The sequence below is a fragment of the Pleurodeles waltl genome, chromosome 3_1 (genome assembly GCF_031143425.1).
Source record: "Pleurodeles waltl isolate 20211129_DDA chromosome 3_1, aPleWal1.hap1.20221129, whole genome shotgun sequence".
In the NCBI taxonomy this organism is placed as follows: Eukaryota; Metazoa; Chordata; class Amphibia; order Caudata; family Salamandridae; genus Pleurodeles; species Pleurodeles waltl.
The window spans coordinates 1,984,229,469-1,984,241,677 of NC_090440.1; the positions used below are offsets into that span (position 1 = coordinate 1,984,229,469).

Here is a 12,209-nt window from a genome sequence, read left to right on the forward strand (position 1 = left end):
GGTTTAGGAGCATTTTGTATAAGATTCCGTTTATTGAGATATTCAAAAATTACATGAAAGACAAACTATACGTTTTTTATAAGCATTCATTCTCGATTCAGATTCTATTATTGATGCCCTGCTGTGGCAAGTTATTAGGGGGAAATTCTCAGCCCTTTGCAAAGCTCTTCTAGGAATTAGTTCATCTTCGACTTTTAGGTGAGCATCTGAAAATCATAAGGCCATTTCATTCTACTTTGCCTGACAACTCCCTTTACGCCACTCTCCCAACTTGGGTATCTCTCTAATTTTAATATATGGTCTTCTCAAGTACCTCTTTTGTGATCCACACTCTGAAATTGTGATTTTCAACAAGGCAACACATGCTCCCCAACTTGCTTTATATCTTGTTGTGTTTTTTGTTGGTGTCATACATTTGTGACTAGTCACCTATGCATGAGCAGTTACCACTGTAAACTAAAAACTGGAAAGATTGGTGGTTGTGTAGTTTAACAACATGTGATACTTTACAGGATCTCATGGCTGAGGAAAAAAAGTTACTTATTAACAACATTTCTTCCGAATGTGTATCCACTGTGTTCAATCCTTCCCTCTTTTAAATACCAGATCATCCATTCCTGTTACTAATAGGGTGGCACCAAGGCGAGTTCATATAGGTTTGATGCCAGCAGATAAAAAAAAAAAGAGCAGAACTTTAACATCAAAAATCAATTTGGAAAGAAAACTAAGTTGTTGTACTGGGACCCACCTCCAATGTCGAGAGAATGCTATCATTACAGTATGACACTATGGGCCTGATTCTAACTTTGGAGGACGGTGTTAAACCGTCCCAAAAGTGGCGGATATACCACCTACCGTATTACGAGTTCCATAGGATATAATGGACTCGTAATACGGTAGGTGGTATATCCGCCACTTTTGGGACGGTTTAACACCGTCCTCCAAAGTTAGAATCAGGCCCTATATGTATATTAGAGAACTATTGTTACAAATTTGTCGTACTTTTTTAGTTATGTGCTCTGTTAGACATTGTAGCTATATTTTGTAATTTGGTACAACACCCTTCATCATCTTTACAATTATCTTTCTATAGAATGTTGGTCTGGTAAAGATGCTGGTTTATTTTCTTTTGTTACATCACCAACAATACCAATTCTAGGATTAGTGTTGACTGTATCAAATCATGTTAAACATGGAATTTACCAATAGAGTGAGCGGGAAAACAGAGGCAATGAGCAGTCCACGTTCTGCCTCTACATTAATGTAACAATAATCTGGGGCCATGGAGCTACTGCAGAGGCGTACTGAACGGAAATGTTTTCAGCTTCAAAGAAAGCCTGACTTAGTAATAACTCCTATATTTTTTTACTTACAGAATTTCAGTGTGCGATGAAGACAAATTCCGCCACAATGAATTCATTGGGGAGACCAGAATTCCTCTCAAGAAACTGAAGCCGAATCAAACAAAGACATTCAGCATCTGTCTAGAAAAACAGCTGCCAGTAAGTAGCAAAATCTCTTGTTCATTTAAATATCTTAGCATAAATGCCGGCTGTGTTTTTACTTTCAAGAAAAAGATTCTTTGGGGATTTGGAGTAAAGAATCCTTAAATTCTGACTTGACGTTATTGGTGCTTCCTTACATTTCTCAATTTTCTGCTCACGAAGCTCCACGGCACAAGGATTCTGTGCACACAACAAGTAACAGTAGTTTCCATATTATATAGTTACAGACAAAGCATCAAATAGTTAATACAATCATAGTTCTACGCCATACAGTCATCTTTAGCATCCAAATCCCCTATCCAGTAAGCCCTATTTGAGTTGAAAATTGAAATACCAGTGTGTCTCAGTGCTACTAAACCACAGCGGTAAGGGATTCAATAGCTCTACTGCCTGTTTTAAAAACTTACATCCACAATTTCACTGATTTAGAGAAGAATGGTACTATATAGTCTTGTTTAAAAGCAGTTGTGATGTAATTTTCACCATTAATTTACACAGGATGATTCTCTGCTAGATTTATGATGGCCCCGCTACAGCATGGCAGTGGGCATTCCTCCGGCAGAAAATCTCCTGATGAAAATGACATTTATGTAAGGAATGAATTTGCCACCACTTTTGAGATCTTTATATATTACCTCCCTTACTTTTATCACTATATCTAATACACAGGCATAATTAAACAAGTCTAGATAAATACTGTCCGAGACAAGAGGTTTCCATGTAGAACATACACGGGGACCAGCTTGGACAGATACTTTAAGCCAATGGTCTACAAATTTTTTAATGCAGCGCCTCCCCCTTAAGGCCCCCCTCCCCCAGTAAAGAAAGATAATTCTCGGGCCCCCACTCCAAATTTTTCACATCTATATTATTAAACTGGCAATGTTTAAATATGTCTACACTTACAGCTAAGTTCTGTTACTGTTTTAAAAATACAATCAAATACATGATGCCAAACATACTATTCCGGTCAGGCAGGCCTTACTAACGAAGTAATGTATCCAAAATGTGATTATTAGAAGTTATGGTTTTGAAGAGTACTTGGAGTCCCTTCCCTTTTGACACACACTCCCAGCTTGGATATATATGACAAAACATGTTGGTGATGGCCCATCACAGAGCGGTTTACTGCTGCTCATGTTTTCTTTTTTTAACTTAAAACAAAGCCCTGTTATTAGCATAATGCTTCTTTTGGCCAGAGCCTGGCGCTCCCTCCCCACCCCCCGGGATCATTTGAGCCCCCCCTAGGGGGGCCCTCTGCCCCATTTGAAGACCCCTGCTGTAAGCCCTTTTTCTGAGTGACATTCCACAGCTTATGCTGATCTGGTCATGTGTGGCATGGTTATTATGTTTCATGATGAAAATAATATGATGACAGCCTAATATAGTCTATACTAGTGTGGCAGTTTCTTCAAAAGTGGGAATCCTTTTGTGAGTATTAGACTGTAACAGTTATGCTGAATCAAATAAATATATTGTGGACACTAATAGGAAATCACTGTCCCATTTATCTCACACAAAATAGGCACTGTACACACCAAAATTCAGCTACATGCACCAAACCACATTACAACCAGACATGCATGAAACTTTATTAGCAGAAACAATACACAGTAACAGAATCTACAGTCCTGGGGCTGAACTAACCCGAACCCAAGAGCCCTCAACCCTGCAAGGCTAGATGAATCTGTGTTATAATGTAACATAACAAACTGTATATTGTACCATGGTGCTCATCTGCAAAACAAACATGTGGCCATGATAATGGTCAACATAAGTAATTTCAAGTTCTTTTTTCAACACTCCCTTGCGACATCACAAGCTCTAAGTATTTTCGCTAGGCGAAAATGGGGCTATTTTGTCCCTTTAAATCTTCCCGTCTCTCTGATTTAAGGGCGTTTCTTGCATCCGGAAATCTCTAAATCATCACATTCATGAATGTTGTAGCTTTGTTCTTCTCCTTTAGTCTACCTTCATCTGTGCACTGCACATTTGTCGATCTGGATTAACCTACCTTTATCTGTTTATTGTAACTTTGTTCATCGTTTTGAAACTTTAATGTTCTGTATATTGTCATGTTTAGTCCTTTTGACCTTCTCATTCAGCCTAGCTTGATTTGCCTACTGCAACTGTTTTTCTCACTCAGCTTCCCTTAAACTGTCTACTATTATTTTCATCTCACTGAACCTAGTTTAAATTGTGTATAGGAGCTTTCCTAGCCTCTTTCTTGCTTTGTTCTGTCTGCTATAGTCTTGTCCATTGCAATCAGCCTATTTTAATTTGTCTACCATAGTTTGTCCATCTCGCTCAGATGAATCTCTAGTAGATATTCTACGGTAGACTAAGACAACTTTAATCTGCATATTGTAACTGTATCTCAATAAACCCACCTTGTTCTGGCTACTGCAACTGGGTCCGTTTCTTTCAGGTTGCTTTCAGTTTTCGGGTAGTTTTGTCATATCTGTCGGTTAGTTGTGTGCATCTCATTCAGCCTAATTTGAACTGTTGCAGCATTCCCCATCTCGCTCAGCCTGCCTTAATCTGCCTATTCTTTCTTCATTTAGCACATTGAGCATCCTTTGTTCTTCTGTAGTTTGGTCCAGTTATTTTTTGCCTACCCTGAGCTCTCTTTTGCATTTTCATCCATCCCATTCATGTGATGCACCCACCTGTCTCATCCAGCTTACTGTTATCTGGCTGCAAGTCAAATGTATCATTTAATTAAAAATTCTGATAAACATTTATCATGACTTTATCTATGTGATCTGATTGTCAATAAAATCTTGCGCATTCAAAGAAAAACTGCCCTGTAATACTGAAAGCAAATTAAATGGTAACAATTGCAAGTATTTAGAGCTATTAGAAGAATATCCATGAATTTTCGCATTTTGCCCTTCATTATATTTTCACCACTCAAAGCGAAAATTACAGCATTCCTGGAAGTTCCTGTAGGAATGTAAGGAACGTTGGTTTGAGCCGCTGTTTCCAATGTGTTTGACGTTTTGGGCAGATGCAGATGATATGTCAGAAAGCTTCTTTTCTTACCTCACAGAGTCTCCATTGAACATTCTGCAAGGTCTCATTACCCGGCCGGGTCTCAACTCAAAAATGGGGATAAGCTGTAAACGAAGTTACAAGCACTTTCCCCTTACAATAATACCAATTTCATTGAGTAGTTAAGGGGCAAACTCGTGTTTCTTATAACTTAACTCAAGGAATTTTGCATTTCTGGCAGTAGCAACTGTAGCAATCTGTCTATTGTATCCGGGTTTGTCATTTCATGAGGCTTGTCACTATCTCTCCACTGTAGGTGTGCCTGTCCATACCTCTTACTCAGTCTCTCTATCCTTTATCATACAGTTATCAGTGTTAAGGCAGGTACCACAGACTTAAAAAAAGAAGTCAAATTAGGCATCAGGATATAAAACAGGCATTGGCAAACCAAATAGTGCCGTATTTTATGTCCAGGGTTGTGAGCATGAAGGTTTCGCTCCAGCAAAGGACGTAATTAATACAAGGACAGAGCCCATTCTCTTCTGTTTAGCATGTCAGGTTTCTCAAGGGCTTATGAAAAGGTCTGCAAGCCCTTATTTGCAAAATCTCGTCAAGCTTTAACCTTATCGGTGCAATATCCAAGCGTACGGTGTAACAATTACAAGCTTTCTTTTAGTTTATCTAGAACCACTTTCACCACAGTATTACATCAAATCGTTGATGATCTGTTCTGGGACTTACCAGGTCATTCAGTCATTGCCTCCAAATTCTAAAATGGGACAGGTTTTTGCTTGGGCAACAACTCGATTCTCTTTTGCAGACAGGCAATCGTACAAGTAATATTGGGAGTGAATACGGCAAAGTCGCTGTTTAAAAAGGCCTCCCATCAAGATGGGGAGGGGAAGAATTTGTATGCTCTTTGCTCACCCTGAAAGATGGTCAAGTGCTGGACAAAGCAAATCTTTCTCAGGCCTTGTGATCACCACAAACATAATACTAAAAATACATATAGTTGTATATGGATTTGGTCAGCCCTTTTTTATCTATTGGTCTGTTAAGATTTCATTAATATTTTGCTTCCCATCATCACATCATATAGCAGAAACAGGTCAGTCCGCTTGAGCTGTTGGTTGGCTTCACTTCTGCCAACTGCATATTTTGGGGTCAGGGTGGGTGGTCAAACCTCTTTATCCATTGCTCTGTTAGAAAGTCATTCACATTTTGTTTCTTCCCTCCCACGCAAAAAGCATGGGGTAGTAGGTCCGCCCACTTCAGCTGTTGGCTGGCTTCACTCTAAGGGGTTGCATTTCTCTGGCTCACATGTACATCCACAATAGAAATCCGCTAAGGATCAGAGTTGAAGCAACATGTTTTTACCAGTGATTGCTATTAACTATGTATATTAGGATAACCCTGAATACTTCCATAACACTCAAGACATTTATTGAAAACTGCAATATTGGCTCATCAGCATTATCCAGCTTTGGCACATTTATTTTGCACAGATCATAAGAGTAGCCAAAGTGTACATGCACATGTATTTGTTAAAGCCACACCTCCCCTCCGTTTGTGAAGGATTCTTCAAGGATTTGCATCTGATTAAAGAGGGGCATCTAGTACTGGAGCTCTGAGAAAGAATTTTCAAGCAGTTATTGCAGCACTACAGCCTTGTGAAAGGCTTTTCCAGCAGTGGTACCTGACTTATGAGGGATATCTAGTAACAACTTGCTGTACTGCAGCTTTGTAGAAGACTTTGTAAGCAGTAGCATCTGACTCGAGGGACATCTAGTAGCACTTTGTGGCACTGCTGCTTTGAGAATTCAGCAGTTCTAGTTAGTTACTTCAATGATATAATCTGTGCAGTAATTGGCTGTGCATGGCGAAGGCGAGAGTTATAGTTACCCTAGGGAGGGAATTATAGTTACTTGAAATAACTCTAACTATAGCTGCTGAATTCCGTTGGTTTTCTACAAGTAAATTCAGAACTTAAGTATAACGTCCCTGTTACCTTTGTTTATTTCAGTGAATTTCTGTTTTTTTTAATGTAAACTAATTTTAATTACTATACGTTAATCCAACCACCAACACGCATGTTCTGAAGCCAAGCCCTTACAAATACCCAACCCTGAGTGGCGCACAACCTCTAGCAGTGTGCTGCCGGTCTTGGCCACTGGGCCTGCCTCTGTCAGTGGATCTGAGAGTGGGTGCATTAATGTCTGAGTGGGTCTGAGAGTGGGTGTGAGTGTCTATGAGTGGGTTTGAGTTGGTGCATGAGTGTCTGAGTGGGTGTCTGAGTGGGAGCATGAGTGCCTGGGTGCATGTATGAGAGAATTAATTTGTGTATGAATGAGTCTGTGAATATTTTTTACCAATTATTTCACCATGCACGATATTCGCCAATAATTTGCGACATTGTGAATATTTGCGAGTAATTAACGAATATTGCGCATGGTAAAAAAAAATCACTTTAAACCTACATTTTTACCCTCAAACACATATCCGGATCAGGGTACCTCCACCCTGACCCATTATGCTACTTTTCATTTTGTTTTTCAGCCTCGGGGCACCGTGTCACAGGACATTAAAATGGTGGCTGCAACTTTCTGTTCAGGTTGTGGCCAGCCAATTACAGCACTTCTATTCACACGTACATTTGTGAATCCTTCAAGCCTCTAGATATCTATATTTCTTTTTCTTTGATTATCTCAAAAAGTACTAAATGGATTTACACCAAACAAAAAAAAGGCTTCTTTCTGGGCCAAAAGCTACCTTTCTGCCAAATTTGGTGTAATTCTGTTCAGCAGTTTGGGCTGTAGCCGTGTTCAAAATCCCTATGGAAATTAACATAGGAAAAGCAACTTCTTTGGCCCTTCACCCCCTGCTTGACAGATCACCCCAAAACTTCCCATGCATAACAAAATTCTTGGGATCATCTTTTTGGGGGAAACTTTGTGAAGGTTTGTCAAACGGCACCAAAGATACAGGCAAGTCAAAAAATGCTTTTTCTATAGAAACATGGTCCTAACTATACATAGCTCAGCTCGAAAGTCACCGAAAAGCTGAGGCACTCATGAGCGGGTGCGTGACATCATGATGGTGAATTCTCGTAAAAGTAGCAGCTTGCTTAACAAAAGTTCACACTCATGGGAAGGATGATTATAAATGTATTCTGTGGAGTTGCAAATAAACAAACAGATGTGTTTCGTCTGACACCTTCGTCAGTATCAATTACCTTTAATATGAGACAAGCTTAAATAACATAATTCATTGGTTTCGAATAATAATCAAAATAAAAGACAGACAACATTTTATATCCATGGCTACGTGGCACGGTCGCCATCTTGGAGTGGTTTAAATAATCTCATTACTACTAAGCATATTGTCAATACTCATGATGCGCAGTCATGTCCGTGCAGTATTTCAAATAATAATCACAACAAAACAGAAGGCAGACAACAAATGAATTTCATTTCCTAGCTTAATCACGCGGTCCCATCTTAGATTGATTTTTCACCCTACTACTAACCAGGCCCGACCCTGCTTAGCACTTCTGAGATCAGGTGCATTCAGGCCAGGGTATGCTAAAACGGCAGCAAACGCTGCTGTTTCAGGCCCATTCTGCTGACACAACCCACCGCTCTAGAGCCACACCTGCACACAGCCCTTCATCAAATGCCCTCCTTCACAAACTTGCTTCAGAGGGCCAAGCACACCTCCGTCTTGCACCAGCCTTGCAATCACTTCCTCTGCACTTACACACAGCCTCAGACTGCCCTTTCTTTAGGGCCAGCACTTGGAGCAGCAAACCAGCTCACCACCACCAGCCTGATTTTCTCAAAGTGCCTAGCCTTGCTTGGCACTTGGCTCTAAGGCACTCACTCTCTCAGGCCACACACATCTCTATCTGGAGGGGATGACTCCACACGGACCCCCCTCATGTGCAAGTACTGTCCATGCCCAGTCAATGCCGGCCCCCTATGCACATGGAAGAGAAAACTAAACGAGGACTTATCTGGGTCCCCGTTGTCAGCAGGTTAGCGGCCTGGCTGTCTGCCTCCCCCTGCTCCCGGGCTGCTGAGGACAGTGAAAGGAGGGAGGCCTGGATCCTATGCTGGCGCCAGTGCAGCCCCCCAGCAGCAGCTCAGCAGCCACACCCAGCCGCCGTTAACTTCTTCATTGCACCAAGTGCGCACTGCAGCCCAGTTATGGACCACACAGCGCAAGCGCAGGCTGTCTGGGCTTACGCTGTGTGGCCCATGACTAGGCTGCAGTGCGCACACAGTGAGCTCCGCTCCACTGCTGGGGTAGCGGAGTTCATGGTCGAACCCCACGGAGTGCCACAAACTCTGTTAACTCTGCCAGCGGAGCAGAGCTCACCGCCCACCCCTACTGAATATTCCACAGGGATAAGAAGGTCACACTCCTAGGTTTTTTGTACATTCCCAAAATATGCAAAGCTATGAAAAATGTAGGCGTAAATCTCTCTTGTTCACTTTTTTTCAGAAAGTAAAGCCTTCTTGGGGCAACCTAAAAATATGGGTTCATATTCCTAAGCCTCCACCAGTAAGCACTCCCGACTCCAAAGACATCCATTTTAAGAAAATCTTCAGCTGAAAAAAAGGCAAAAACAAACTCTGCCAACAATGAGAGTTATTAAGCCCATAAAAAGAGGCTATACCAGGGTCCAATTAAAAGTTTCTGCTATGTTTTTTTTTCAGGCGCGTCTGCGAGGCTTCCCTGCGGGGTTCTCGTTTACGCAAAGGTGAGCAGCTCATTTTATCTGTACCGGAAACCCTGACAGATAGCCCGTCAGTCTGTCGGAAGAGTGACAAGCAGAGGTGTGATTGTAATTGCTGTTCACTTCCCACTCGCTATTGGCCCTTTTCCAGTGCGGGAGACCTTAATTTGTAATTAACTGGCTGTGGCGGTCGCAGCTCCTGGCCGCGGTTTCGCTCTGCTGCTGATTGCCTGGTGGGTGCCAACAGTTTGTCGGCGGTAGCCTTTCTGGTGCATTCCACTGATAGATGTGCTGCTTCCGCCTGTCTTACCTGGCAGAAATAATCTAAAATACTTGTTAGAGCCGGTGCCTGGGTCTCGGAGGGATAATGCCAGCGGCCATTTTAGAAGAGATTACAAAAAATCCCTGTCCTTGGGGCCCCCTCCCAGTTGAATGGGAAATAGATTTGTCACTCAGGGCAATGCCCTTGGAGGCGCAGAGAGCAGGGTTTCAGGCTCCTCAATTTTCTTCAATTCTTGTCATTCAGGGCTTTTCTCTGAAGCAGCTGTCTTTTCTGACCCCATCTCCTTGGAAGATTCTTCCTGGCTTGTAATACACATTTTCTTTCTGCTGCGAGGTGACAGTCTCTGGTGCGTGCCACAGGCAGCCTCCGGGCAAACAATCCCTGGCACATTCAGAAGGGGATCAGGGCCTCCTGGAAACGAGACCTCAGCACAGCAGGACATCTCAGAATCCAGCCTGACCAAACCAGGCAGCTGGAAGAGCCGCGGCGAACGGTGGTTTGATGGTCAAGCCGTACATGTGTGCACCATGAGGTGTAATCTCGCTATCCACACCACACCAAGGGGTTGTCGCTCTGTTGTGTTGTAGGCCGCCGCGCACAGCACCTGTTTTGGCACACCTGCAGGCTTTGCCTCCTGTCCTTTCTCACACAGTAGACTAAATAGGAACGCTTAATTGCACTTGTGAATCACGTGACCTGGACGTCAGTCTATTCACTGCCTTTGCTTTGCAGATTGATAAAACAGAAGACAAGTCCCTGGAAGAACGCGGAAGGATTCTCATCTCTTTAAAGTACAGCTCACAGAAATCTGGGCTTGTTGTTGGCATCATAAGATGTGCACACTTGGCAGCGATGGATGCAAATGGGTATTCAGACCCCTATGTAAAAACGTAAGTGAAACTCCCTTTACATTTTTGTATGTCAAGCCAACCAGTGCTGTTCATGTGCTCACTGATTCGGGGGCAACACCTTCAGTTTGGAAATGCGTTTGATTGTTTTTTAGGTCTGAAATATTTTCTTTCATTTTACGGTATTATATACATGAGAACAGTCAAACCCATTGCTATAGTGACGATCATTAAAGGCTCTTGGTGAATATATCTTGACAAGCTTTAGGATTGTATTCAAACTTTCACAATGAAATCAGTATACTTGATGATGGATCTAGACAGCGCTTAACTTGTGCCAGCGTTTGCCCATGGTCCGCGCTGGCTCTTATTTCTAAACACAGGTGTAGTCCTCATGACAGTCCTCCACCGAGTGGATCTGTTTTCTATTTTTTAACATAGCAGAGCGTCTAACAATTCCACATAGTTTAAAAAATAAAAGCAGCAAGTACCCTTCATAATTATAGCATAAAATAATCTCTAATAGTCAAAAATGTCGCACTCTAATTAGTTTGATGGGTTGTAGGTTACACTGACAAAGGCCTCCATCAGACTGGTTTGGGCAGTGAGTGGTGCCAGTCACTGTGGCATCACAAAAAAGGCTTTGGGCCCTGACATGCGAGCAACAACACCCACACAAACTGCATGAGTGCCTTTGAGGTTTTTATGACCTTGCAAAGCATAGTTTCTTTAAACCTTGATGCTGAGGGAACGGTTATTCTAGTGTGTTGATTTATGTTAAATATATAGGCCGGTCTTACGGTTGCCACACTCGCATTGGCGGTCTGACCGTCACATAACAACCCGGGCGGTCCGATTGCCAGCTCTGCCAGGATCTTGGATCCTGGTGGTCTGGCGGTGGTGGAGATCCTAATCTGCCAGCTAACACTGCCATTAAAAGGCTGGCAGAGAACAGGGGGGCCACGGGGCCCCATGCACAGGGCATGGGCAGTGCAGGGGCGCCCTGCCCAGGCAGACAGTGAACATTGCGAGGGCACTGGTGCACCCTGTTTCCTGCTAGGCAGCGGGTGGAAACATAGGTTTCTGCCCGCTGACCTAGAGGGAAACTCTTAATGACTCCGGTGGGGAGGTTGCTGCATAGGCGGTGGCTATCCTGTCGGGAGTTTGGCAGACAGACTTTTCTGTCCGCCAAACCCTCAAAGAGGCCCATAGTCTCAAATTATAGTTTTCAGATGCAGGAAATCAGAACATTGTTTTTTGATAAACAAATTTAATGTTTCAATGAAGGTCTATTTGTCCCATGCAAACTTTTGTTAACAAGTATGCATTTTCTTAACATAATCCATCTGTGTAGCTCGTAAAAATTTCTGAGATGTACTACTGTTCTAATGTAATGCATTCTGCAGCTTACCTACCAGAATTAATTGACTTATTGTGTTGTTCAGTTCACAGTTTAATATATTGTGGGTGAAACATACATGCTTTGTAAATACTTGTGAGCTCCACTTACTTTCTCCCCAGATACAGTATTCCAAACCTCAGCTGTGAAACATGCAGCTGTTGCTCTGTCTTTTGTGAGCCTGGCAGGTGTGGACGTAGGGAAGGCTTTTTCCTGCTGAAGGCCACGTGGGTGCAGAAACACTTGAATGGAGCAGGAACTGACCAATAATATCTGTACAATACGGTGGTTCCTTAAGTTAACCATCTATTTGGAATGTGCTTTAGTTGGCGATGAGATGGAGAAGTTGGGGAATGTACTGAAAGGAGGCTGCTGCCTCTCCTCAATCGTCTTCCAGAACTATTGCTGGATGGAGGTTAGCGTGTCCAGTTGACATTCGTAA

General features: G+C 42.5%; 1 protein-coding gene across 2 annotated transcripts in view; it reads left to right on the forward strand.

Moving 5' to 3' along the window:
* DOC2B (double C2 domain beta) overlaps window positions 1-12,209 on the forward strand; it is a 1,627,913-nt gene that overhangs the window by 1,163,492 nt on the left and 452,212 nt on the right. For both annotated transcript variants that reach the window (XM_069226394.1, XM_069226395.1), the window contains 2 exons: window positions 1,376-1,502; window positions 10,253-10,410. In XM_069226394.1, the coding sequence (XP_069082495.1) occupies window positions 1,376-1,502; window positions 10,253-10,410 (285 nt within the window). The remainder of the gene's footprint in view (window positions 1-1,375; window positions 1,503-10,252; window positions 10,411-12,209) is intronic.